General features: G+C 34.9%; 1 protein-coding gene across 1 annotated transcript in view; it reads right to left on the bottom strand.

The window, feature by feature from the left end:
* Nucleotides 1-354: 354 nt before the first annotated feature.
* LOC112046177 (cytotoxic granule associated RNA binding protein TIA1) overlaps nt 355-27,852 on the bottom strand; it is a 131,826-nt gene continuing 104,328 nt past the window's right edge. The window contains exons 6-10 of the mRNA XM_052890236.1: nt 23,285-23,465; nt 22,286-22,415; nt 13,701-13,882; nt 12,533-12,692; nt 355-11,835 (exon numbers count right to left, since the gene is read on the bottom strand). Coding sequence (XP_052746196.1) covers nt 11,794-11,835; nt 12,533-12,692; nt 13,701-13,882; nt 22,286-22,415; nt 23,285-23,465 — 695 coding nt within the window. The 3' untranslated portion in view covers nt 355-11,793. The remainder of the gene's footprint in view (nt 11,836-12,532; nt 12,693-13,700; nt 13,883-22,285; nt 22,416-23,284; nt 23,466-27,852) is intronic.

Below are 27,852 nucleotides of genomic sequence, written 5' to 3'. Positions count from 1 at the left end.
GGTGCATATCTTATACTAAGCTAGAAGTTTTTGCCCGTTTTTTACACCATTCAATTACACAAAAAGGTATTTTTACTGAGCTCTTTAACCGACGAACACGATTACAACTATGAAACATCGATTCTATAGACACAGTTTTTATAATCGCATTAGATCGTTAATACTTATGATATATATGATCGTTGATACATATACTTTGACAGAAAAGTAACGTCTAGCGAGGCAGGTCCTATACAATTATTGGTCTGAGGCTCAGTTAAATTCGGATCCCTATTTGCGGTGATTTTGTACTTAAAACATATCTAATAGCATAAAATATCGTTGAGCAAGGAGTGTAAAATAAAACACAATCTGTCTTCTTTATTTCAGTTGTTATCTTTCCTTATAATTGTTACACTTATATATATTATAGACTAGTTTTAACCTATAGGTAGGTACGGAGTAACATATCCTTTATGTACTAAGTATATTCTCATTTCGATAACTTTTTAAATTAAGAACAGTCAAAATCAACAAATGGCGGCGAGCGGGAAATATTGTTTCGGTTTTTTTTTTTAATTTCATCCTCTTACTCCACAGGCAACTACGGCAAAGGTCGCTGACCGTACAGCCTATTCAGTTTTATTGAATTTATTAAAATTAAAATAAAAATGTCGATATTTTTTATATTCCTTAAAGATTTGTAAGATGAATCGTGAAAATGCATTTTTATGTCAGATAAAATTTCTCTTATTTTTCTGTTTAGTTAATATTTTCGAAGTAAAAAGATTATGAAATTATTCTGTTTTAATTTTAAATAAACACGATTTTTTAAATCATTCATTAAAACATTAATTCATTTTTAAATGTAATTAAACATTCATTTTTCAATAAGTCACTAAAACATTCATTTATTTTTTGAATAAATGAACATAGTGTTTAATTTACACCAAAATTTGTAACAGGAATATACAAAAATTAAATATTTACTTTTGAAGATCAAAAATAAAAACGCAAAACAATTTCTCCCGGACGCCGAAGTAACGCATCAACAGAATTGTTTTCACAAAACATAACATAAAAAACATTCAAATTAACCAACAAGCGAAGACTTATAATTACATTTTTAACTCACTATTTCATTTAAATCACTATATTTCTAAATTTAACGACTTAAATCATAATCAAGGAAAGAAAGGGGGACGAAACAAGATACAAAAAGAAAGAAAATTTTGAACAATTTATCCTAAGACCGGCTTGTCACGGGTTGTTTCGTATTTTGACATATACCACACTCTTGGGTCCCGGAATTTGTCTTAGACCACAGACCGATATCCTTCGATAGCCAGACACTTCATTGTGTGAAAGTTGAAAGCCTGTCAGCCCATTCACCTACATAGCCATAGTATGTTAGCCAATTATGGAGTTTGAACTGTGGTAGCTTTAGAAGGGTAGAAGGTCAAAGGACCTTCAACCGTCTATGTATAACGCATGTTTTTATTTATACTTCTCTCGGTATATAGTAAATCATGTCTCCAATTGCCAGTCATCTAGCTTTGTGGCAACCCTTCGAAATACACTGGTAAATATTTTTTCAAGAGATCGTTAAGGCTTGCCACGGGAATCCCAGAAAAAAAATACGTTTTATACTAGGACAATTGAGGATATGCACATTTTAAACCTAATAACTAAAAATAAAACAATTAAAATTCATTTACTTTTGGTAGACTTAGTTTACAAGCACTTTTGCAAGCACAGTTTGAAAGGCAGGTTCTACTGAGAAGAACCAAAAGAACCCAACTGCTCTTAAAAAAAGGTTCGTTATTATAATGTACAATAGTTAAAACCATTACAATTACTTATATATTTTACTTCCTGTGTGAAGGTGGAAGCTGATCTAATGGCCTCCAAGCATCTTTATCCAAAGCCACTACGGCCACCTTCCATAATTGTCTACCGTTCTTACCTACAATAGGCTGACAAAATTCATGTCTTCCTAAAGTGAGATATCTAGCTCTCGGTCCAATAACCTCTCACCAGCTGTCTCCATTCAGTAGATGTCCCGTGACACCGGCCAGTCAAAACATAGAAATATCATCAAACATCTTAACATCACATTACGATATATATCATGTAAAAGTCGCGTAAGGATAGATTCTTTTTTTATCTCAATAATAAAAATACAAAAACGGGGAAAAATATCGTCATGTAAAATCACTAACATCATACGTGGTCGTCATTTTTTTTCTCAGTAAGTTCACAAGATCACATACAATTTTTTTTTTACCAAAAAATAAAACAAAGCTCCGGTGAAAACTACGGAAAATATCGTCGTGTGCGTTGTATACGTCGTTAAGATAATCGAAAGGTAGAAAAATAAACTGAAAATCTGAGCAAAATAAAGGTCAACACCAACCGACGACACTCCGATTGCGTACGGCAATGCGGCAAATATAAGTTTCATTTAAGTCGTCTTTCGTACATAATCATCATCATAATCATCATCATCATCATCATCATTATCACGATCATTATCACGATCATTAGAATCAGCATAATCATCATCATCATTAAATTGCTTACTACGACGTGGTTCCAATGCGGGTTGGAGGACTTGGTGTGTTTAGATCAGTATAACAAATTATCATTGTGAATAATGTTTGCACAGTATAAAGTTTGACATGATCGATTCTAGATGGCGGTAAGACAATTTTGTCTCACGATACAGTTTGGTGTTTATGGAATTATATTATTGTAAACGTTTTCCATATCCAGTTTTGTTTTTCTTTTATTATTCGTGTAGCTTTCGAAGTGATTGTCATGGTTAGGGTACCCTGGTGCGGGTACACAGTCATACTCGTAGTAAGATATCTACTCTGGCTATTAATTGCTAACTCTGTTATGGCAACTATCAAAATCAGGACTTACTAAACGTGCTCTCCGAGATACAAGGATGTTCCCTCGAGCCTTGGACAACTCTTTGAGCCATCATCCCTTGATAGTCATCGTTATGTCAATCATTATCACCAATGGCAAACTCGCATTTAAATATTGTGACTCTAAATTCTCAATTGTTTATCTTGTATAATGCCTACACGGCTGTCAGGTACAGTTGTTCCTGAGGTCTGTTGTTGAATCAACTAGATTGGTTTTCAGCTCAGTTCAGAGGTCTTCAATAATATTCAAGCTCTACCCTCCTTTAATTACTCTGTATGGAGAATTGCCCTAAAGTGAGGCATTTATATATAGATTGATGATCGTGATGCTGATGATGATTGTTTAAAAATGCACCTGCTTCCAACGTCTTAAAGCTCAGATTCGAATGACCAACAATGCACTCCACGCAAGCAGAGCATCGTATCAGTGACAACCAGTCTATCTCTACTTGACAACATCGATGGACGGTAGAATAGAAAATAGGAGGGGAAACACTACACAAAATCATTTAATATTAAAGGGAAAAGTGTGCGATAGTTTACTATATATAAATACGTTAAATATTCTGTTCAATTGCAAATTTTGATTTACTAATCATGGTTGTTTCTAAATTATTTTTATTCTTTAGCGCATATCTTTATTCGTGTCCTTATTTACGATTTGATAGCTTTACTAGACTTTAACTCGTAAACCTTTAACATGACTTTTATTTTGATCAGAAACTTTATTACGAGTAATTGAATTAACGGTAAAATTCATTTTAATTTGTTGTTCTTCAAGTTGGTCTATGAGTATTCATGTAGATATTTTTAAATCGTCGTGACATTTTGTTATAATATTAATTTGAGCTACAAATTGCGCATTGTTTTAGTTCGGTAGCATTATTATGTATGTATAAAGTATGTATGTAATAGGTATGTATGTATAAAGAACATTTGGAATGGCTTTACCGTGTGTAGGCATCACAATCTATATGTCGAGATTGTTCCACAATTGGGGTCTAAAAAAGGAACACCAGAACAGACCTGGAAATGTTATGTGTTTACTAAGAAGTTACTATTACTTGATTCTTACATTGCGGGTTGTCTGGAGGAGATCGCTATTAGCGATAAGACCGCCTTTGTGCATATTTATACTTACTTATTTTGTTACTTGATGAATATTGTTTTTTTATGTGCAATAAAGAATATATCTATCTATCTTAGTTACTTTTCAGAAGCGGTTCAACTTTTATTAAGGCGACTCAGAAGGAGGGAAAAAGAATATGTGTTACAAAAAAAAAACACAGCTACAGTAAAATTGAGAATTTCCTCCTTTTTTTTGAAGTCAGGCATAAAAGAAGAATAGTTTCAGAGTCTTATAAATTACGTAAAACGATCATAGAGTAAGAAATTTGAAATTGAACAGATTTTAAAATACGCTTTTTTACCAGTACAAAAAAAAAATAACGAGATGAAAGACACTCTCTAAACATCAAACTAGCGGTACGAGAAATCAAAAATCTACAACACCTATTGCATTATTATTGCTGTGATTTTTGATGTTCAAAATAAATATTGACATATTACACTTTTAAAATTTTATTTTACACACGATTCAATGTTAATTACATTGCTTTTAATAATAATAATGAACTTTATAGGACTAGTTTTTTAAAAATTTTTTTTTGTTAAATTTGACTTAACAACTTTCATTTCTGTAAGAAAAAATGACATTTACATTTATTCAAAAATCAAATGAAATTTTATTGAAACATTCATTTAAAGTAAATGACACATTTATTTTACTCATGTCTTAAAAATATTCATTGAAATGTAAAAATAAGAATTAGTTATCTAATTTAAAATGTATTTAAATCATATTTTTTTTCAATGTCAATATTTATTTCGTACATCCATACAGTATCATTAAAGATATCCATTATTAATTAGGTACAACATAGAACCTGTGGCATAATATACAAAAACATTGCATTTTTATGTTCAATCTGAAAAAAATGTAATCTGAATTAAATCAATTTTATTTACATATTTAATTTCATTAGTCAAAAGATCGATAGACTTTGGTTTCCTAGTTTTTTGGAAATCTAAATCATAATTTTACCGTAAATGATACGTACGAGTAGATACGTATATATACGAGATACGAGATAGATTGAGCGAATGGGTCTATGAGGTTAGTTAAAAAACACAACACTAAGATTTTTGACTAAACAACCACAGTATACATTCATACGTCGTTAATTTATATATTTAAATTAAGCCAATAGCTTTAAAACCTTCACACCAAGAAGCCGTGAGTTTGATCCCGCTGGACTATTGTCGTAACCACTCCTAACACAGTATTTTTGACACAGGAGGGGAAACGGGAATTTTGGGCACATTTGAAAGATATGGCAAATATTCTTTTTAAGAAAGTAGTTATTATAAAGACTGTTGATAGAAGTGAAAACTTATAAACATTGTTTTAACAATGCTCCGTATGTACATATTAAACTTTTTACTTAATCCATTGAATTTCTCTTATAAGATATATCTACCTATGCAGCACTATACGTCAGATCTATGACGATGTTCTGAATGCACGAGGTTAACACCTTTCATAAAGTGTCTGAGGCGCAAAGATCACTGAGTGTGCGCATGTCATGAGCATGTCAGTGACGCGAACCCATAACATTTCCATCTACCAAAAAGTGCCCAACGCTGCTAAAAAGAAAAAAGTAAAAAAAAAACATACTGATCAACTTGAGAACCTCCCCCTTTTTGGAGTCGGTTAAAAATCGTATATAACGAGGTTTTGTATATTATGCCACTGCCAATCAACACGTTACGAAGAGCCAACGTCTTAAATATCTCACATCTACATTTGCCACAGAATTGAAAGAAACGACACTACGAGTACGTGACACCGAATGGATTTGGATCCATTATTACACATTTATCAAAAAATATTCATTTTTTGTGTTCCAAAACAAGGTTTCTTAAGCACGCGACCTTTGGGTATTTTATTTATTCCTCTACAACACATCAAAAGTCTAGCTTCTTCTAAAAACAAAAGGTAAAACTCTACTAGATTCTCAAAGAACTGAAAAACATTGAGTAAACATTATTCACGAACACTATAGTCTACTTTTTTTACAGCCCTGAATTCATAAATAAACATTATTTGAATAAATCATTAAAAATATTGTAACAGTTGTTACATTGTCTCGTCTCTAATAACTACTCGAAACGGTTATAAATATTTATATAATATATAATACACGTACCGAATAATAAAAAGATTTACAGATAATTACCTAAGTATATGTAAAAAATAAATATGAAATGAAAACTAATTAATTCTCAATTACATTCATATATTTCGTGAATATATGTATTACTGGCAAATATGTAAAATGGTAATTCAAGGCTGCAAAAAATCAATTTAGAATCGCTCTTAGAGGATTATTCGCTTAAGTCTGATCATTGGTGTTATCTTTATCTCGGAAAGACGGAAAGGTACACTATAGAAGAATAAAATGAATATATTCATAACAAAATAGTTTGGCACTTTGCGTGCTTAAAATGGTATATTCAAAGTGCAGCAGTCTTACGATATTCATTTAAAACCGATAATTATTAAAAATATTGTTATTGTTTATATATACTTTTTGTATTATATTCTTACGGAAATAGTAATTTCGAATATGGATAATGTAGAATGCGTGGTTAATTAAATAAAATATGTTGGACACACTTATGCAACGGGTCGTACGAAGTCATCACGTTTTCTGAAGATACCATTTCAAACACAATGCTACGAGTACAAAAATAATAACTAAAAACAACGATAGTGAGAATGTTCATCTTTTTTACATATAAGGCATTTTAAGATTTTTTTTTCATTTAAGATGAAAATGGTTTTAGACCATCGCCAAATTTCTACATTTTAAATTTACGCCGAGGATTATAAAATATTTGGTGTTATTCTTGGGACTTAAAATTATATATTATATCTTAATTTCAATGGAATGGACAAACACAAAATCATATCGGAGAAATCAAAACATCGAAATAAAAAGTTCGAAATACACTTAAAATTTTCATAGCCTATCTAAACGATATATGTAATTACTTTGCACAATAATTTTGTATATATAATATCCTTCAATAAATCTTGCAATTTTACCTAGCTAACGTATTAATAATCCATCTTATAATGGAGTAGATTCTTTCATCGTTTTTCTCTTTATATGTATGTTAATGTTAAATACCTTAGCCGTTACACCTATCGGAAACGAAAAAGCCGTACCTATTATACTCTTAAATATATAGCAGCACTTAACTATGTTAGAAGGAAGTATATAGCAACAAGAGAAAGGCAACGACTCGTCGAAGTTGGATCCAAGGATGTAAACATCGTATCCAATAAAATAAGACAGTCGGCATGTCTTAAGCTATGTCCCTATGATACGCTTACACAACTAACTGGATAAATATGTATCGCTCACTATAAACTACTCAAGCGATTATAGGCAGAAATGAATTCTTTCTTCATGTAACCATAGAAACCTAGCATCATTATACGTTGACTACGGCTAAATTTGACTATCTAAACGCTTTGTCATACATTTTTTTTTTGTTTAATATATACTTGGAATTTCAAGAGGTCCAACCTCGTTTGGTCGTGTTTTAAATATTAAATGAATGCATTTAAACATGAATTCATTGATTTCTCTCGTTGTTTTTAAGTAAATATATGATGACTAAATGCATTTCAGAATAATTCTATATATCAATCCATGTCAACTTTGTAATAAATTCTATGACAAATGGTTGCATCGATACAATATTTAAAACACGCCAAAAATCCATCTCGATTGACTGGTTGAAAAAAATTGACACATCAATTCGTCCCTTAGCAGAAATAATATATAATTTTAAATATATAATACCTTATTATAGTTTTTTTTTTCTCTAGCGATATGTCTCACAAGTTTTTTTGACTACATGCTCAAACAATAATGCTAAATAGAAAAGAAACTACCACAGATTAAACAATAACCGTCAATATAATATATAAAATACATCTTTTACAAAATATCATATTGATGGGCGACGTCTCAAGATAGTGCGCCCATTTTAAAAAGTTTCAAAAAAGACAAGTAGTGAATACAACTACTTCATTAATGTTGCCATTAAAACACTAGTTCTCCTCTAACGAGGGACATTCACAAAACGAAATCAGTAAAAATAAATAACAGCAAAAGTTTTTTTTTTCAAATGAAATTCATACGCACACACTCCCACACCCTATTACGATCTAGCTACAGTAAATGATTAAATGCTTCTTAAACACTAAGCAATAAATATTTTTTCTTTTCACTTATCCGATAAATAATTCTAATATTTTTTTTTTCGTCTACGTTTCGGTATTTTTTATTTTTATTTAATTATTTCCTCAAAGTTCTTTTTTATATTGATCTTCAAGTCCATGTTTACATTTAGACACAACCTTTTTTTTATAACAGTAGTTATCATTATATGTCGTGAGTTTTAACTTACAGATCTGAATTTGGCATTGTCTGACGTCCAGTTAACTGAAAAAGAAAAACGACTAGAAACTCTTTGTATAGCGTTCGTATATACTTCTTTTTTAAATACTATTTGTCTTAAACACCCCTAGCATTCTCAGCTGATATAAAATTTTCTTAAAAAACTTCTCACTCGTGATCTGACCTTGCCTACATTTTCTAGGTTTCCTATTAAACATTTTTCCAAAAATCTACATTTTTTTCCACTAATCTTAAACCTAGACTTGTGCTATCATGGCGCCCACCGTCAAATATTATTGACGTTCAATTCTCAATCATCCTGATTTTTTTTACAACTGACACTACTCATATGTTTGGTGTCTAGATTAATGTCACGACATGAAAATTTGGACCTTAGAATGAAGGCATCATAAATGCGGCTTCATATAAAACTGTTCATTTCGAAATGTATTGAAACATTCATTAATATATGACAGCAGGGTTGCAGATGTTTTGGTACCGTTTCATATCAGCGCAGACGAAAGGAAAAAGACAGATGGATTCAACGCGTCCATAAAAACTTCGCTATGTTTTATTCGTGTCTAATATTTTTTTTTTCTTTCCAATTAACAACATTATAACAAACCGGGATTGATTTTTTCGAATTTCAGTTCGTTCCTTAACCGTTGAGTTCTATAAACTCAATCATCGTCTATGCAGTATTGACGTACCATCAAATCGATTCCAAAACATTCCAAAATCCCCATGATCCTTGAATTGATGAGGTAAATAAAGAGAGTTACGCGGACAAATTTTACTTTTTCTGTGTTCTTTGAATGTAAATCTGTCTGACAGTTCACTTAGGTGGGAGCAGAACACATTGTGAATGATATGTGTCTTCGTCGAGTTATGCCTCTTATACCATCACATGATGGTTACTATCGGTTGTCTAAAATAGAATACAAACTATTCGTAGATTTGGGCATTGAAAGTGAAGGCAAATTATTTTTGAGAGAGCAGCAACAAATGTTCGAACAGCAATTGATGAATGTGCATTGTTGTTTATTCATTTCACTCGCTTCCCTCTGTTGCTACTCCACAACTCTGTACGAGGATCGCGTTATGTTATCCCATATAATACATTGATAATCAGCATTAGCAAGTGGTTTTAATATCAAGGTATGTCGTAAGCCATCCATCTTCTTCCTATACTCTGAGATCGTCTGGTTATCATAAAAAAATCAACCAAAAAAGAAAGAAATTCGCACACTACTTTCGCAACCGTATTTGGCCCGCGTGTGTCTGATATTTACTTAACACTATATACTTATTAATAACTTACATTACATTTAAATAACTATAATAATATATATTTTCTAAAAATTACCTCATAGATATAGATATACAGGGTGTTCCGTTCGACTAGGACTACACGAGCTTCTTAAACACATCAAAAAGAATAGAAGATCAAAGATAAGACTCCCCATATTCTCTTTCGAAGAGATAGACAGTGCTGATAAAACAGAACACCATGTATACGTATTTATACGCATCTCCATACAATCATAAGCAGCGGTAGAAATAAATATTTCAATAGAGTTGACTCACATTGTTCGTCCAAAATGTACTAATTTCCGTGATTACACAGAACTTTAGGACATAATTTTTCTATCAATAGAGACGTCCAGCGTGTATACGACCACCCAGAACCCTATATTGCCGCTTTCCCCCCTATCTATCTTTAAAAACAGCTCAAAAACATAATCAATAGAAATATAAACATTAAAAAAAAATAAAAAAAAAACACTTTGTATAATCAAAAGCAAGCTTAGAATATTTCAAACGTAACACAAAATCTTTATAATTATAGCTTCTTAAGGAATGACGCATGCCAGTTAATTATACAAAGCATTCATATATTAAATGCATTCATTTAATTCAAAAACGAAAATGACAGATGAAAGATGAATGCAAATTGAAAAAATTAATACAATTTAGAAAAAATTAATACAAATTAGAAAAAATAATAATTATACGAATAATAATTTATATGACTAGATTAAAATTAAATGGCACAATTAATGTTGGTTTTAACACAAATGCAACACTTTTTTCATATTTCTCAAACGATTTGAAGAGTGCTAATATATTATATAGGTATAGCAATTGTGTTTACACTATAATGCGTATTTATTTCAACGACCTATTACTGAGCAAAAATATTTTAAAAGTTTTAAAGTTAGTAAACATATTGTTTAATGTGAAAATAAAATCTAGAGGTATATTATATTTAATTTTTGATTTACAACGTTTATGTTACGAAAAATATATTTTTTAACCTCTTGACTCCTAAATGGACGACCGGTCGCCCATCGTATCTGTTACGTGACATGTAAAACAATATAAAGTAAACTAAGGCCAATAGGCGAGCACAGTATCATGCTCCGCGCGATAGAGGAATATAAAGATTTTTTAAATGACTCACAACGGTAGATTAAACCCGCATTCCCTGACTGTCGGCTTCTTCAACGCAGACGGGTTCACCGATAAAATACTCGCTACAAAGGTATGGAGTATTTTTATACCATTTACATATCTTGGATGCAATCATAGCTGATGATAAGTTAAGATGCATCCTAAAATGTAACGTCTTGTAAACTAAAAATTGGTAGGAAAACTAAAAATTGGAAGGGCTTTCCATAACTTCGTAGTCCGAATTAGGGACGGTGTTTTGTACTAAAGGATATCGACCACTATTGTGGACTCATATGTCCTCAATTTAGTTTACAAAAAAAGTCCTTCAATACTTTGAATGCCAAAAAATATAAAGGAATTTCAAGATAGTGTAAGTTTATGACACACACAGAGTAAATAACCTCTTTTATTGCACATGACGTAAAATCTTAAAATAGGTCGTTGAAATAGATGCACAAAAATGTAATACTTACTTGAAAAAAATGTAAACTATACTTAATTTAGTATGAGCATTTTATATACAGACAAAACAATAAATTTTCAAAATAAAAATACACAATTATAATCAAGTATTACAACCAAAATCAATACAAAATGTAACGACAATAATGTTTTGTAAAAACGACAAGAATTCAATGTCAAACAAAATGACAAGAATACAAAACGAAATTACAAGAATATCAAATAAAACGACAAGAATACAAAATGGAATTACAAGAATGTCAAATAAAACGACAAGAATACATAATGGAACGACAAGAATGCGCACCAAAACCACAAGAATGTTAGGAATGGTGTAAAGAGCGTCGGAGTGGGGGGGTGGGGGGTGTTTAGATCCACTCCTTGTGCAGACAGCAGCAGGGGTCCTGGGGCGCGGGGCGCTGGCCTCACACCAGCAAGCTCGGCGCCAGCCATTCATCCTCACCGATCTGAAATATGATAGTATGGTATATATATTTTGTTTTTTTTTTAATCTTTACAAGTTAGCCCTTGCAATCTAAGACGGAAACGGGCTAACTTGTTAGGAGAAGTATGAAAATCCACATCCAATCGCTCGACGGTACGTTTTTGTTGGTAGGTTGTATTTTGTATATTCCCTACCGGTTGTATTTCGTATATTCCCTACCGGTTGTATTTTGTATATTCCCCACCGGTTGTATTTTGTATATTCCCTACCGGTTGTATTTTGTATATTCCCTACCGGTTGTATTTTGTATATTCCCTACCGGTTGTATTTTGTATATTCCCTACCGGTTGTATTTTGTATATTCCCTACCGGTTGTATTTTGTATATTCCCTACCGGTTGTATTTTGTATATTCCCTACCGGTTGTATTTTGTATATTCCCTACCGGTTGTATTTTGTATATTCCCTACCGGTTGTATTTTGTATATTCCCTACCGGTTGTATTTTGTATATTCCCCACCGGTTGTATTTTGTATATTCCCCAACCGTTGTATTTTGTATATTCCCTACCGGTTGTATTTTGTATATTCCCTACCGGTTGTATTTTGTATATTCCCTACCGGTTGTATTTTGTATATTCCCTACCGGTTGTATTTTGTATATTCCCCACCGGTTGTATTTTGTATATTCCCCAACCGTTGTATTTTGTATATTCCCTACCGGTTGGACTTGGAAGTGCTGCACGGGGTAATGCAGCACTTGCGGTGGTTGCGACATGGCGGCCACGCCACCCACGCCACCCACGCCACCCACGCCACCGACGCCACCGACGCCGCCCACGCCACCGCTCAGCGCCCATGGGAGCTGCACTCCGCCCATGCTGTAAATGTACAAAAATGTGCTATATAAAATTTTGTTACGTGCTGGGGTTAGAGAATATGAGACACCCTTCATATAAAACATGACGCCGGTTTAACCCGCGTAGTTACCGTTCCCTTCCTCGATAAATGGGCTATCTAACACTGAAAGAATTTTTCAAATCGGACCAGTAGTTCCTGAGATTAGCGCGTTCAACTAAACTAACAAACTCTTCAGCTTTATAATATTAGTATATATTATTTATTCTCTCATTTATTTATTACTTCTTTTTTTATAAGTATAAAATACAAAACAAACAAAACAAACAAAATACAAAACTCGACAAAAGGCTACGCCCAAACTGGGTATCCATAACTTGCATTATGTAATAAAATGTAACTTGTAATTATTATTATTATATTGTATAATGTAATGTATGGTATTGCTTCATATTAAATAAATAAATAAACATTATTCAAAATTTATAAAATAAATCAACCCTCCCGCTGCGGGACATTTGAGTGCCCAAGCAACCGGTGGTCAGGGCTCCAGAGTGAGGAACCTCCTCACAATACGCGCCGTCTCAAGAGTCACTGCCTTCTGTATCCGACTCTTGATCCAACAGTTAAGCGAAAGCTTCTTAAGGTGTTGGTCGAAGCTTTTCGCTATAAGACCATTGACTGAAACAACTATCGGAACAATAATAGTTGACTCAACATTCCATTCACTATTCATTATTTCTTGTACATTATGTTTTCTGTGTCTATACCTAATATTATCTCAGGAACTACTGGTCCGATTTGAAAAATTCTTTCAGTGTTAGATAGCCCATTTATCGAGGAAGGCTATAGGCTATATATTATACCCGTATTCTTACGGGTACGGGAACTACGCGGATGAAACCATGCGGCGTCAGCTAGTATTAGTATATAGTATTACAATCCGTAATAAGAGTTTCAAATAGACACTTTTGAAACGTAGAAATTTTGTAGTCCAAAACGACCTGGACCCCCTGCAAAGTCACACTCACCCCATGTACTGCTGCTGGTAGCCCGCGAACTGCCCCGCGTACGAGTAGCCCTGCACCCCCTGCACCCCCTGGACCCCCTGCAGGAAGCCACCCAGCTGCTGCGGGTACGTGTTGTACCAGTACGACGCGGGGGGCACGCCGCCGGTGTAGGCTCCGAAGGGACTGTACGCAGTGCCTCCCAGCTGCAACACAAGGCAACAGTTTTACAAACATCTTTATTTTTTTTTATTCTTTACAAGTTAGCCCTTGAGTACAATCTCACCTGATGGTAAGTGATGATGCAGTCTAAGATGGAAGCGGGCTAACTTGTTACGAGGAGGATGAAAATCCACACCCCTTTCGGTTTCTACACGGCATCGTACCGGAACGCTAAATCTTTGCCGGTAGGGTGGTAACTAGCCACGGCTGAAGCCTCTTACCAGCCAGATCTGGACAAATTAAGAAAATCTCAATCTGCCCAGCCGGGGATCGAACCCAGGACCTCCGTCTTGTAAATCCACCGCGCATACCACTGCGCCACGGAGGCCGTCAATATAGAAATAAGATAGGTATATGTTAAAACTGTTGATGGCAATGATTTTTTACTAGTAGACATGACACTAGTGCGTCGAAACTGAGGCGAACAAAGCCATCTAAGTGATAATATCATTCCTAACCTAACCTTATCTAACCTAACCTAACAAATGAACTGACAAAAATGACTATGCGATCAGTTTTTACGCCCTAGAAGTATGTGCGAATTCTCTCTCTTTAATTTGCTTGAAGAAAAGATCTTGGCTTCTCTAGAACTGCAGCCAGTTCTATATAAGAACGGATAATTTCTCTAGAACTGCAGCCAGTTCTATATTAGAACGAATAACTTCTCTAGAACTGCAGCCAGTTCTATATTAGAACGAATAACTTCTCTAGAACTGCAGCCAGTTCTATATAAGAACGAATAACTTCACTAGAACTGCAGCCAGTTCTATATAATAACGAATAACTTCTCTAGAACTGCAGCCAGTTCTATATAAGAACGAATAACTTCTCTAGAACTGCAGCCAGTTCTATATAAGAACGAATAACTTCTCTAGAACTGCAGCCAGTTCTATATAAGAACGAATAACTTCTCTAGAACTGCAGCCAGTTCTATATAAGAACGAATAACTTCTCTAGAACTGCAGCCAGTTCTATATAAGAACGAATAACTTCTCTAGAACTGCAACCAGTTCTATATAAGAACGAATAACTTCTCTAGAACTGCAGCCAGTTCTATATAAGAACGAATGACTTCTCTAGAACTGCAGCCAGTTCTATATAATAAATAACAAATGAACTAACTAAAAATGGCTATGTGGTTAGTCTGTATACGTGCGCCTAGAAGCATGTGCAAGAAGATTACCAAATCTCTCTTTAGCTAGAACTTGGTCTCTCTAGAAGTGCAGCTAGTTCTATATTAGAACGGGTACCCAAAGCTGCTCTAGTAGGATATTAATACATTTCTAGTATTTTAACTAATAATATAAATAATACTTTAATTTAAATAATACTTTTAGTCTAGTCAGGGAAAACAACACGTGCGGAGGAGGAGATTGTTAGTTAACTATCACGTTCTTAACCCTACAACATCGGTTAAAAGTCCGGGACTCTGCTCGGAGGTTTTCTCTGCTATGCTAATATTCATCACACTAATATAATCGCAAAATGTGTGTGTATGTTTGTTCCACCTTAACGCTCCGGCTATTGAAGCGATTTGGCTGTGGAATGGAAATTGATTTTTCTCTGGATTAACACATAGACATTCGTCCCGGAAAAATCCATAGTTCCTGCGGGATTTGTGAAAAATTAAATTCCACGCGGACGAAGTCGCGGGCGTCCGCTAGTATCACCATCATCATTATCAACCCATATTCGGCTCACTGTTGAGCTCGAGCTCGATTGGGTACGCCAATAGCATTGGCATACTTCGCACATGCAGAGAATCAAGAAAATTCTCTGGTATGCAGGTTTCCTTACGATGTTTTCCTTCACCGTTTGAGACACGTGATATTTAATTTCATAAAATGCACATGAGGTGCATATCCCGGACCGAATTCGAACACCATCCGGAATTAGAGGCAGAGGTCATATCCAGGCTTTCACGGTTCTGGTTTAATATAGTGCTAAGATATTCGTCTCCATATTGGGGTAGGGTAGGGTAGGGGTAGGGAAGAAGTACTAAGGCTTGATATTTTTTTAAATTATAGAATTAAAAATGTAAAAAATGTCCTTGAACAGAGCAAGACACTTCAAATATTTATTATTTATACGAAATTCGCGTCTTAGCCATTAGTGTATTTGCATCACAAAGGTCTAAGTGAGGGCAGTGATAATGTCACCATCTAATATTGATATCTGTCCGTCTGTTTACGTTGACATCTATTTGATTACAAAATTTCATTTATACAACAGACTTCAAAAACATGAGAACGTATCCACTAAAGTAAAAAGCGAAAAATAACATCTTTACAATATTATGTTGGGCCGTATTAGAAGGCTCAAAGCAATGATATTTTTATACTATAGATCGGTTCATCATCTCCTTACCCTTATCCCACTTAAGTGGGGTCGGAAAAATATGTCAATCTTTTCCATTCGTCTCTATTACTCGTCAACTCATCATCCACTCCTTTTACACACATGTCCTCTTTCACACAATCCAACCATCTCTTCTTTGGCCTTCCTCTCCTCTTATGTCCTTCCACTTGCACATTCAACTTTTTTCTAGTAATATGATACTATAGATCGGTTATGTCCCTAAAAATGATCCAAATAATAGACAATTTTGTCTTTAATTCCATATATTTATGTATATGTTACCGTGAAATTGTAAAATAAGTTAGTTTATAATCTCACTCGTGATATTATAATCTACCGTCATATTGTGAACTGAAAATACTGATTACAATTTAAAGAGTTATTTTTCGGTATATTATAATCTACCGGAACGCTAAGTCGCTTGGCGGTACGTCTTTGTCACTAGGGTTGTAACTAGCCACAGCCGAAGCCTCCAACCAGCCAAAAAGTCCAGTCCCTTTACCGTTGAGCAACTAAGTCTTCAATGATGTCCTCGCCTCCGTTCTTGTTGTTTTTATAATATAAAATATAGCCTGTTACTACTTGATAATGTGGCTTTTTATTCGTGAAAGAATTTTTCAAATCAGTCGTAGTTTTAGAATTTCATCGTTACATACAAAATTACAAATCTTTCTTCTTTATAATATAACTTAGAAGAATTACGTAACACTCATTTTGCCAATGATAATTTTATACTATAGATCGGTTACGACCCTACAAAATCACCACAAAAAGTGATCCGAATAATAGACTACAACACTGAGCGCACACATGATCAATTTTATCTTTAATTCCATTATATATTTATGTATATATAATTTTTACACTTCCTGAACACACAACTCGACATTGTGTTACGAGGGCCAACGAGTTCCATCTAACAAACTATAAATATACTAAACTATCTATACATTATTATAAACATTGTCTGTTATTTGCTGATAATAATTCTTCAATGTCATGATTACAGTTTTTCGTTTATAAGATACTGATTTGACTAAACCTAAAGATTCTATCTTTAGCTTTATTATTTAAACTCAGATTAAAGTAAACTATTTACATTTTATAATTAATTTAAATATTATAATGATATTAATTTCATAATGTTAGACTAAGCCGTAAAACTGTTTAATTAAAAAGTAGTTGTAAGATACAGAAACCATTTTGAATTGTAAAACTGTTTGAGTCACAGTCGGTAATTATTTTGTCGTCTGGTAGTCAGTCGAGCGCGATCTTTGTTGGTGATAATACACTTTGTTGGAACTATACGAAGATTTTTATTGCTGAATACACATTCCTGACGTCACGCTGCCCGTCTCAGTAATAATTGTAAACGATATTAAGGTATTATTTGTTTAAATAACGTTCATTGTTGATCACAACTAACGTTGAGTTGTGTATAAATGTCCTCTTTTGAGCGCCTCAATTTTCATGCTAGTAACATATCTAACAGTATCTCTCTTCGCAATAAAAATATGAACATTAATAAAAAAAAGGTATTTAGGTACAAAGATCAAACAAACCCCACTGTTTAACTTTAACTCTTCCTTTGTTAACATGTTAAACAACGGGTTATGTCAAAATGTTAAATACATTTTAACATTTTAATCCGCAATACCGTACCGAAGGGGATTACTGTGTCAATAAATGGCCACACAATTTCATACTGAGATTAGGGTTGCCAACCATTCTTAAGAAAAATATAGTATTTTCAGATTTAGCCATAAAAAATAAGGTAGGTCATCATCATTCTTAACCCATATTCGACTCACTGCTGAGCTCGAGTCTGCTCCCAATGAGAGGGGCCAATAGTCCACCAATGTGGATTGGCAGACTTCACACACGCAGAGAATTAAGAAAATTTTTGATATGCAGGTTTCCTCACGATGTTTTCCTTCACCGTTTGAGACACTCGATATTTAATTTCTTAAAATGCACACAACTGAAAAGTTGGAGGTGCCTGTCCCGGACCGGATTCGAACCCACGCCTTCCGGAATCGAAGGCAAAGGTCATATCCAATGGGCTATCACGGCTCTCAATCTCAATCTTATAGTAGATACGCTTCGAAAAAATATAGTATTTTACGAAATAAGCGATAAAACGCGTTTGTTTTTCTAAAAACTATATATTTATTGACACTTACGGTATTTTCAAGAATTATTATTATTATTATTAGTATTAGCTTTTATAAAATATAAAGTTCATAAAGTTGTTGAAAATATAGTATTTATGCGTACTATATATTTTATTAACAGTATATAGTATGCAGACCCGAAATATAGTACAATACTATATTTTTAGCACACTCAGATTACAAAAATAAGAAAACCAAAAGGTTATGATTCACAACATTTGTCAGGTCAAATGTAAACTGTAACCAAAATAAGATCCCAGAATGGCAGAGAGTGACCTTGTGTCACGCACTTGTGAACGTTGTGTGTAGGGTTAACTTTGACTGTTAACCAAAACTCCCCTTTTCTCAAGTCACTCTCGCCCCGCTCCCGCCTATCCCAAGTAACCCATAAAGAATTACGCAACAAGTGATGTGAACGTCTCGAACGCCACGAGAATATTGCAGTCAATCGTACGACGAACGCCTATCGCAAGTCGTTCCCGCCAAACGATCGCTACCCCTCTCTAACTCCCCTCTCTTTACAGAAACAAGTTGCGCCACCCAGCGTCGGCACGAGCCAACACTAGATCGAGCGACGTCATATCCGAATCAGACAATTCCTACAATATATTATAGTATGGTTGGCAACCCTAACTGAGATATAAGTTTGCGTTACTTTTAGAAATATCCGAGATAATATTCTCCGGGACGCCTGTCTAGTCCGCATGTCAATTTATTAGAAAATAAAATGGCTTTCTGTTCGTTTGGTACGATTCAGTTGAAAGTGCACTGATTTGTACACGATTTTTGCTTTAACTTTTAATATAACTATTTAGATTTTACTTTAACTTTATATATATAGTTATTTAGTAGCACGATCGATTTACCACCTACAATGGTAAAGCTACATGAATTCCCATATCTAAAGCTGAAAATTGGTAAAATAGTTTTAAAAAAAACATTATCTATACTACGATACTAACAAAAGCGGACGCCCGAGACTTCGTCCGCCATTACACCTCTTTAATTCGGCCCTATCGCAAAATCCGTTCTTAGTGGATACCTACTAACTATTAACAACCTCCCTGCCAAATTTCAGCTTTGTATACTAGCGGTTTTCGAGATTTCGTAATAAAAACATTTCGCATTTATACAAGTATTTTAAGATTGTAAAGAGGTAAAGTTTGTGGGTAATATCTGGATCTACTGAACTGATTTGGAAAATTCTTTTACCACTAGAAATCCACGTCATTTATGAGTGTCATAAAAGCTATTTATCCCCGTATTCTTACGGGAACGGGAACTACGCGGGTGTAACCGTGGGGCATCGCGCTAGTTGGAAAAAACAATGGCTTTCTATTCGTTTGGTACGATTCACTTGAATCTGCACTGATTTTTTAAAGATTTAATTTTAACCTTTAATGTATTAAGTTGCCAGTTTGAGAGCCGTGAAAGCCCAGTGGATATGACCTCTGCGTTCGAATCGGGCGTAGGTTCGAATCCGGTCCGGGGCATGCACCTCTAACTTTTCAGTTGTGTGCATTTTATGAATATAAACAGTTTTAATATCTCGTCGATATTACAACTGTGTATACAGTATGTATGGATCTGATCTGATTTTCTCATGGCATCCGGTGTAATGTGAACTGTGTCCAGTGTCCGTGTATCTTGTTAGGTCCTACTGTACGAATTCGTAAGTTTTGACAATAATAATGTAAGAGTCCAATGTCAAAAGTTTAGATATGGTTGACACCTCGAGGTTTTAAGCAAATTCTTGAAGTCCTCATATCTTCCTCAGGATTCTGATTTTTTTTTTTATTCTTTACATTCTTTACAAGTTAGCCCTTGACTACAATCTCACCTGATGGTAAGTGATGATGCAGTCTAAGATGGAAGCGGGCTACCTTGTTAGGAGGAGGATGAAAATCCACACCCCTTTCGGTTACTACACGGCATCGTACCGGAACGCTAAATCGCTTGGCGGTACGTTTTTGCCGGTAGGATGGTAACTAGTCATAGCCGAAGTCTACCACCAGCCAAACTAGACTAGGAAGCTCGTATTTTTTTAAAGGCATGTATTACTTCTCCATAACTACTGGTTGACGGCTTTATAGGCTCTTTACCAGACACCTTGTATATTACAATGGTATAAAATTATCATTGAATATCACGTGTATCAAACGGTCAAGGAAAAACATCGTGAGGAAACCTGCATACCAGACTTTGACCTCTTATAATAAATAAAAAGGACACACAACTATGTAGAAAATTTCACTTAAAAACTGACCAATTTTGCTTTGAAAGTTTTAGAATTATTGGTGAATAAAATTATACTTAAAGGCCTTTAAATATAGTCTGATATTCAATAAAATCCCAAATTCAGTTAGAGCAAATTCAACCTTAAGGATTGAGTTTAAGGTTGAATTTGCAAATGTGACTACTTGAATTGAGTGCCAAGAAGTTGTGTTTGGCACACATTAAGTGGGGACGTTTTTTGGTCGGTAAATAGGAGATCGATGATACCAGAGAATTTTCTTAATTATATTCTATATATGGTGGACTATTGGCCTAACCCCTCTAAATCTGAGAGGAGACTCGAGCTCAGCAGTAACCCGTATATAGTTGGTAATGTTGAATGATGTTGATAAGTCCACAGGTCTTGGTCTGAGGTCTGGTTTGGTCTGGGGTGCTGCACACGGGGTTACTATCATGTGGGAGGTTTCTGAGAGAAGACTCGAGCTCAGCAGTAACCCGTATATAGTTGGTAATGTTGATGAAATGGAGAGTTCCACAATTTTCCTGGGAGTGACCTTGGATTGTAAACTTCAGTGGGGTGCTCATATAGAAAAACTGTCTGGTAAACTTAGCTCAGCGGCATTTGCAGTGAGAAAAATAAGACAGTTCACTGATGTTGATACAGCTAGGCTCGTTTATTTTGCGTACTTTCACAGCGTAATGTCTTACGGTATTTTATTGTGGGGCAAGGCTGCCGATATACAATCTATATTTGTACTTCAAAAAAGAGCAATTCGAGCAATATATCAATAAAAATCACGCGAGTCCCTTCGTCAAAAGTTTAAAGAAATAGGTATACTAACAGTAGCCTGTCAATATATATATAACAGTATAGTATATGTAAGACAAAATATTAATTTGTACAGAAGAAGAAGATTTAAACCCACGTCTTACTACACACGGGCATAAGTTAGTTATTTCTGCATATCGTCTCCAAAGAGTAAAAAAATCTTTTGTAGGTTTGGGTGTACTCTTCTATAATAAGATCCCCAAGACTGTGATGGACCTGCCAATGCATAGCTTTAAGCAATGTGTTAAAAACATTTACTTAGTCGAGGTTACTACAACATTGATGAGTTCCTTAAAGATAAAAGCGCTTGGAGGCCGTTGGATCAGCTTCCTCCTTTACACAGGAAATAAAACTATAAGAAATTGTAATTGTTGTCAATTGTAAATTATAATACTGTACGACTTTTTCAAAAGAGCAACTGTTGAGTTTCTTGCCGGTATCTTCTCAGCAGAACCTGCCGTCCGAACCGGTGGTAGAATCTTTACAAATAGTCAACTGACGTGTCAAAAGTGCTTGTAAACTGAGCCTACTTGAAATAAATGATTTTTGATTTAATTTGATGAATGATGATGTTGACAAGTCCACAGGTCATGATCTGAGGTCTGGTTTGGTCTGAGGGTGGGGCACACGTGGTAACTATCATGTGGGAGGTTTCTGAGAGAAGACTCGAGCTCAGCAGTAACCCGTAAGTTGGTCATGATGAATAATGATGTTGACAAGTCCACAGCTCTTGATCTGAGGTCTGGTTTGGTGTGAGGGTGGGGCACATGGGGTCCTATCGTGGGGGGTACCTGTCCTTGTGTCTGCGCGTTGTTGGGGTCGCCAGACTCCTTGCCCCACGAGCACTTGACCGGCTGCCCGTTCACGTCCGTGTTGTGGACGGCCACTATGGCGTGCGTCGCGCTCTCTTTCGTGGAGAACCTGGGGGAAACACTTCCATCAAACCACTAGTATCTACAGGGTGCTCGGGAGTTTTTCCCATAACTCTAGGGTTATATTCTTTACTAGCAGACGCCCGCGACTTCGTCTGCGTGAAACCCTACAACTACGCCTACCCCTACCTTACCCCTACCCTACCCCTACCTTACCCCTATCCTACTACCCCTATGGTAGGGAACCATGCGACGGAAGCTTAAAAAATGGAGTAACTTCTCCCGTTTTGTCAACATTTCCTTTCACTGCTGATGAAAAGTATACTATAACCTGCCCAGGAGTATGAAGAATAATTGTACCAAGTTTCGTTGAAATCCGTCGATTAGTTTTTGTTTCTATAACGAACATACATACAGACAAAAATTTTACTGATTGCATTTTTGGCATCAGTATCGATCACTAATCACTCCCTGATAGTTATTTTGGAAATATATTTCATGTACAAAATTTACCTCTCTATATTCTTGCAGGAAATCAGCGAATGACTAACGTAAAATGCATTGGCCAACGAGCGTCGCAAATGGCGCTTATAGCATTGGCATGAAAAGAGCTGCTACATTGCATTTCCATCATACATGATTGTAGTCAGGACCGGCCCGACGGTACTGCGATTGTTTTTTAATCGGTCACCCCAGAGTTTGATCGAGATTGGTCACCCCAGAGTAAGATAGAGATCGTAGCGTTCTACTTTTAGTTTACACTCATAATTTGGTATCTCATATCGACATATTATTGGGAGCAAACAGGAGAGGCGCCTTAATTGGATCTCGCTCCATTTTAAAATTTGCTTTGGGCCGGCGCTGATTGTAGTCAAGCGCAAGTCCATAGAACATCAAAAAGGACATGGTGCCACGTACCTGATGAAGGCGTATCCCTTGTCCTTGAACACCCGTATCTCCTGGATGGTGCCGAAGGGCTGGAACGTCTTCTGCATCAGCTCCTCCGTGAGGCCGGTGGTGAGCCCGCCGCAGTAAACCGTGCAGTTGGTCGGCGAGCTCTGGTTGTACACCTCGTCGAACGTCAGCGGCTTGGAGTTCACTGGAACGAGGGCATGGGGTAGTGAGGGTGAGGTAAGGATCGATATAAAAATATGAAGAAAATCATTAAAAAAATAAAGTTAACCCAACTACGTTAATAACATAAAATTGTAAAATTTGAAAACCCCCGAATGTCATGAAATTATTGTTAATTACACTCTCGATCAAGTCATCAATTTTCTGTTTCAGTGCGCTTTCATTTGAGACCCCACTCGAGTATATTTGCAGACATTCGGTTGTTCTTCCCCACTTTCACCCCCACAACTTTTAAACGGCTCAACCGATTTTCATCAAAGATTTCTAACAACACTCGGACATAAGTCACCTTTAATACAAAAATAAAAAAATCAAATCGCTTCATCCGTTCGGGACAAAAATGAAGAATTAATAGAAATTAAAACTAACATGCAGAATAATTGTGTGTGTGTGTTTGCAGGTGTGTGTCTTTTTTTTTTTTTTTTTTTTTTAATTTATTTGGGTTAACAAACAGTAAACGATAAGATTACAATTCAAAAAATTACTGACATTAAGACTAAATCGTTAACCTACACCGTTAACCACAGATTAATATAATTAATACAAGAAAAGTGAAATATTAAAAGTGAAGTGATATTGAAAGATTAAGCTACTTATACATTAGATTTTAAATTTTTTGTGACAATTGTTTTTTGAATTTACTTGGACGAGTATCAGAATATAAATCAACGTAGGTATAATTATCATTATAGTTTCGCATTAGCGCATACATTGGCGAACGCTTTCCAGTGTTAGTACGGCATTTACCTATAGCAAACAATGGTTTTTTAATTCGCATTTGTGTAAGACGTGGAACTCTATAATTTAATTTATTATTAATAGGTATGCAGTCATACTTTCCATGACAAATGTCATAGAGGAGCAAAGCCAATAGCTGAGTGCGTCTAGTCTTAAGTGAATGAATATTGTATTTTTCAAGAAGATAATCATACGAGCTATAATTTCTAAAGAATTTGAAGTTTACACGTTTTAAGTATTTCTTTTGTACTGATTCAAGGGCTTCAATATACTTCTGGTAGTACGGATTCCATACCGATACAGCATATTCCAATTGCGAACGTATAAGACTCTTGTAAATGTAAAGAAAAGTTGATGGTCGGGTAAACTCCATACAACTTCGCATAACAAAACCATACATTTTAAAAGCTCTGTTGACAATATTATCTATATGAATATCCAAATGTAATTTTGAATCCAAAACTACACCAAGATCTTTAACGCTGTCTGCTGAGTCTAATTCTGTACCACAAAGTTTGTATTGAAATTTACTAACAACTTTTTTTTTTGTAAATCGAATTAATTTACACTTATTTAATGCTAAACTTAATTTGTTTTCCTTGCAATATGTTGAGAAACGGTCTAGATCTTCTTGGATTTTAACATGATCGTACAAATTTCGAATTGAGTAGTAAATTTTTAGGTCATCAGCATATAAAAGTATGTTGCTATGCTGGAAACACGTATTTACGTCATTTATAAATAGAATAAATAAAAGAGGACCTAATATAGAGCCCTGTGGCACACCAGAGGTTACAGGAACGAAAGCCGATTCGAAACCATTAACAACAACTTTCTGTGTACGGTTAGAAATATAAGATTTAAGATTTAAACCAACGCCAAAGACTGCCTCGAATTCCATTATAAGCTAGTTTATTTAGCAAAATTTTATGATCAACTCTGTCGAAAGCCTTTCGGAAATCTGTATATATACTATCTGTTTGAATATTTGTGTCTATTGCTTCAAAAAGGTATGTCGTATAGATTAAGAGGTTGGTGGTAGTAGACCGTTTTTGAACAAAGCCATGCTGCTGCTCGATTATTTTCCCATGTAGCGAGGGATAAATACTTTTATGCACGAGACGCTCGAAAAGCTTTGACAGAGCCGGTAATATTGAGATCGGACGATAGTTCTCAATATCTCTCCTTGAACCACTTTTGTGCACGGGTACGATACGAGCTGATTTCCAAATAGAAGGAAAAATTCCCTCAGAAAGACAACGGTTAAAAATATGGTGAATGGGCTCAAAAAGCGAGTTTGCAGTCTCTTTTAAGAAGACAGGCGGCAGATTGTCAATGCCTGAGCCTTTTGATACGTCTAACAAACGAAGTTCGTTAAGAACTTCTTCTTTCGTTAACGTAATATTACATATTGATAGATCAGATTCAGTGTTTTTATCTGGAAGGTTATTTATATCATAACCTGCACTTATGTCGGAAGGTTCAAAGACAGAACTGAAAAAGTCTTAGTGATATAAAACTTTTCATCCATTAAACAGATGGGTGAAGGTCGTTTTTACTACGAATCTCCTCCTATTAGTCCAATATACAAATAACAACAACCCCCAAAGCTCACCGGAAGTACAAATAGAGTGGTAACGCGACGGTGTATTGATTATAACAAGACCGGAAGTAGTGCCTCCGCGGGAAGGCATTAGTGCGAGCCGGATATTGCGTGTAACCATTGAGATGTTATTACCTCCATTCTGATTACAGTAGGAACTCGATACATCATGCATTTGAGGTTTTTAACTAGGGTAGGCATTTGACATAATGATTAGAGAAACGAATACTCGTGTATTTTATTGTGTATATTGTAAACTAGTAGACACCGCGCGGTTTCACCCGCGTGGTTCCCGTTCCTGTAGGAATGCGGGGATAATATATAGCCTATAGCCTTTCTCAATAAATGGGCTATCTAACACAAAGAATTTTTCAAATCGGTCCAGTAGTTCCTGAGATTAGCGCGTTCAAACAAACTCTTTAGCTATATAATATTAGTAGGATATTATAAATGTAGCCTACATATAAATATATTGATTCTTCTTAGAATTTCGGGAAAATTTAACTAATTAATACAAATTAAAGATTGTCGGAATATTTATAAAATAAATAAGGTTCTAAAATGTCAAAAAATAATCAAGCGAAATATTTTAACCGTAAGGGGTGTGGATTTTCATTTTACTCCTAATAAGTTAGTCCGCTTTCATCTTAGATTGCATCATCACTTAACATCAGGTGAGATTGTAGTCAATAAAAATATCAAAAAAATTAAAAATATTATAACGTATTAATTAAAAATTAAAAATTAACGTAAAAATTAAAAATTAAAAATATTATAACGTAATTAATATTGTAACGTAAGTAACGTAGTTTGGATCGTGCCGCGATGCAAGAACCAGCTCATGACTAAGGGCCCCGTATGGGTTCGAAACTAGTCGGGCATACTCCGACGTAATATCACGTGAGTTTTAGCCGTGTTTCATAATCAATTAATATGAATAACACTCACGATAGTTTAAATTCTAAAAAAAAATAACGTAATTAGATGAAGAATCCCATATTTTTAAATTTCTTACACTCGATGTGGCATTTTTCATCATAAAATGAATCCTACTAATATTATAAACGCGAAATATGGATGTTTGGATGTTTGTTACTCTTTAACGCCGCTACTACTGAAGCGATTTGGCTGAAGTTTGAAATGGAAATAGATTTTACTCTGGAATAACACATAGGCTACTTTTTATCCCGAAAAATCCATGGTTTTTCGAGATTTGCGAAAACTGATGATTTTGATGATATGAATGTTTGTTACTCTTTCACGCCTCGACTACTGAACCGAATTAGCTGAAATTTGGTATTGAGATATATTATAGCATGGATTAACACATAGGCTACTTTTTATCCCGGAAAAATCCATGGTTCCAAGTGATTTGGGAAAAACTAACTTCCACGCGGACGAAGCGGGCGTCCGCTAGTATAATAATAGAGATATCTGTAATTTTATTTGACCGCCCATACAGTCTAACAATTTTACAAAATTGTGACGTCATACATTAAGTATGGAGCATTTTTGAGCGATTACACCGCAAAGATGTCCCCATTGCACCTCCGAAAGTAACAATCACATAAAAACTGTTAATAATATAATAATAAAGCCTTTATTTCCAATAATATAAAAGTAATTGCAAAACATTGTACATTATAAATTTAGTATTAATTTTAAACATGTCAATTTCAATTTGTACATTATAAGTTTAGTGTTAATTTAACTTAGAAAAACTGTTACTTCTACAAAATTAAGACGATCTGGCATTCACAGACCAGTTTTATTACATAAAAGCAGATAAGAAAAGACATTGTTCGTCGCAAACTGTTTGTCAGTCTGTGCTAATTCACTTTGTCAGACATTATCGCGCTTTGTTTGTCAGACAGTGACAAATCGATGTTTAATTCATCCGCGCTTCATCGGATGTCTCGCCGTTGATAGCATCAGCGACAATGGAGGGGGTAATAACATCTTTATTATGTCCTTATACATTTTACTACTAGAGCAGTGACAACTCTAGCTG

The sequence above is a fragment of the Bicyclus anynana genome, chromosome 27 (assembly GCF_947172395.1).
Source record: "Bicyclus anynana chromosome 27, ilBicAnyn1.1, whole genome shotgun sequence".
NCBI lineage: Eukaryota > Metazoa > Arthropoda > Insecta > Lepidoptera > Nymphalidae > Bicyclus > Bicyclus anynana.
The sequence above is the reverse complement of the archived record's forward strand: the minus strand, read 5'-3'. Positions and strand labels throughout refer to the sequence as shown.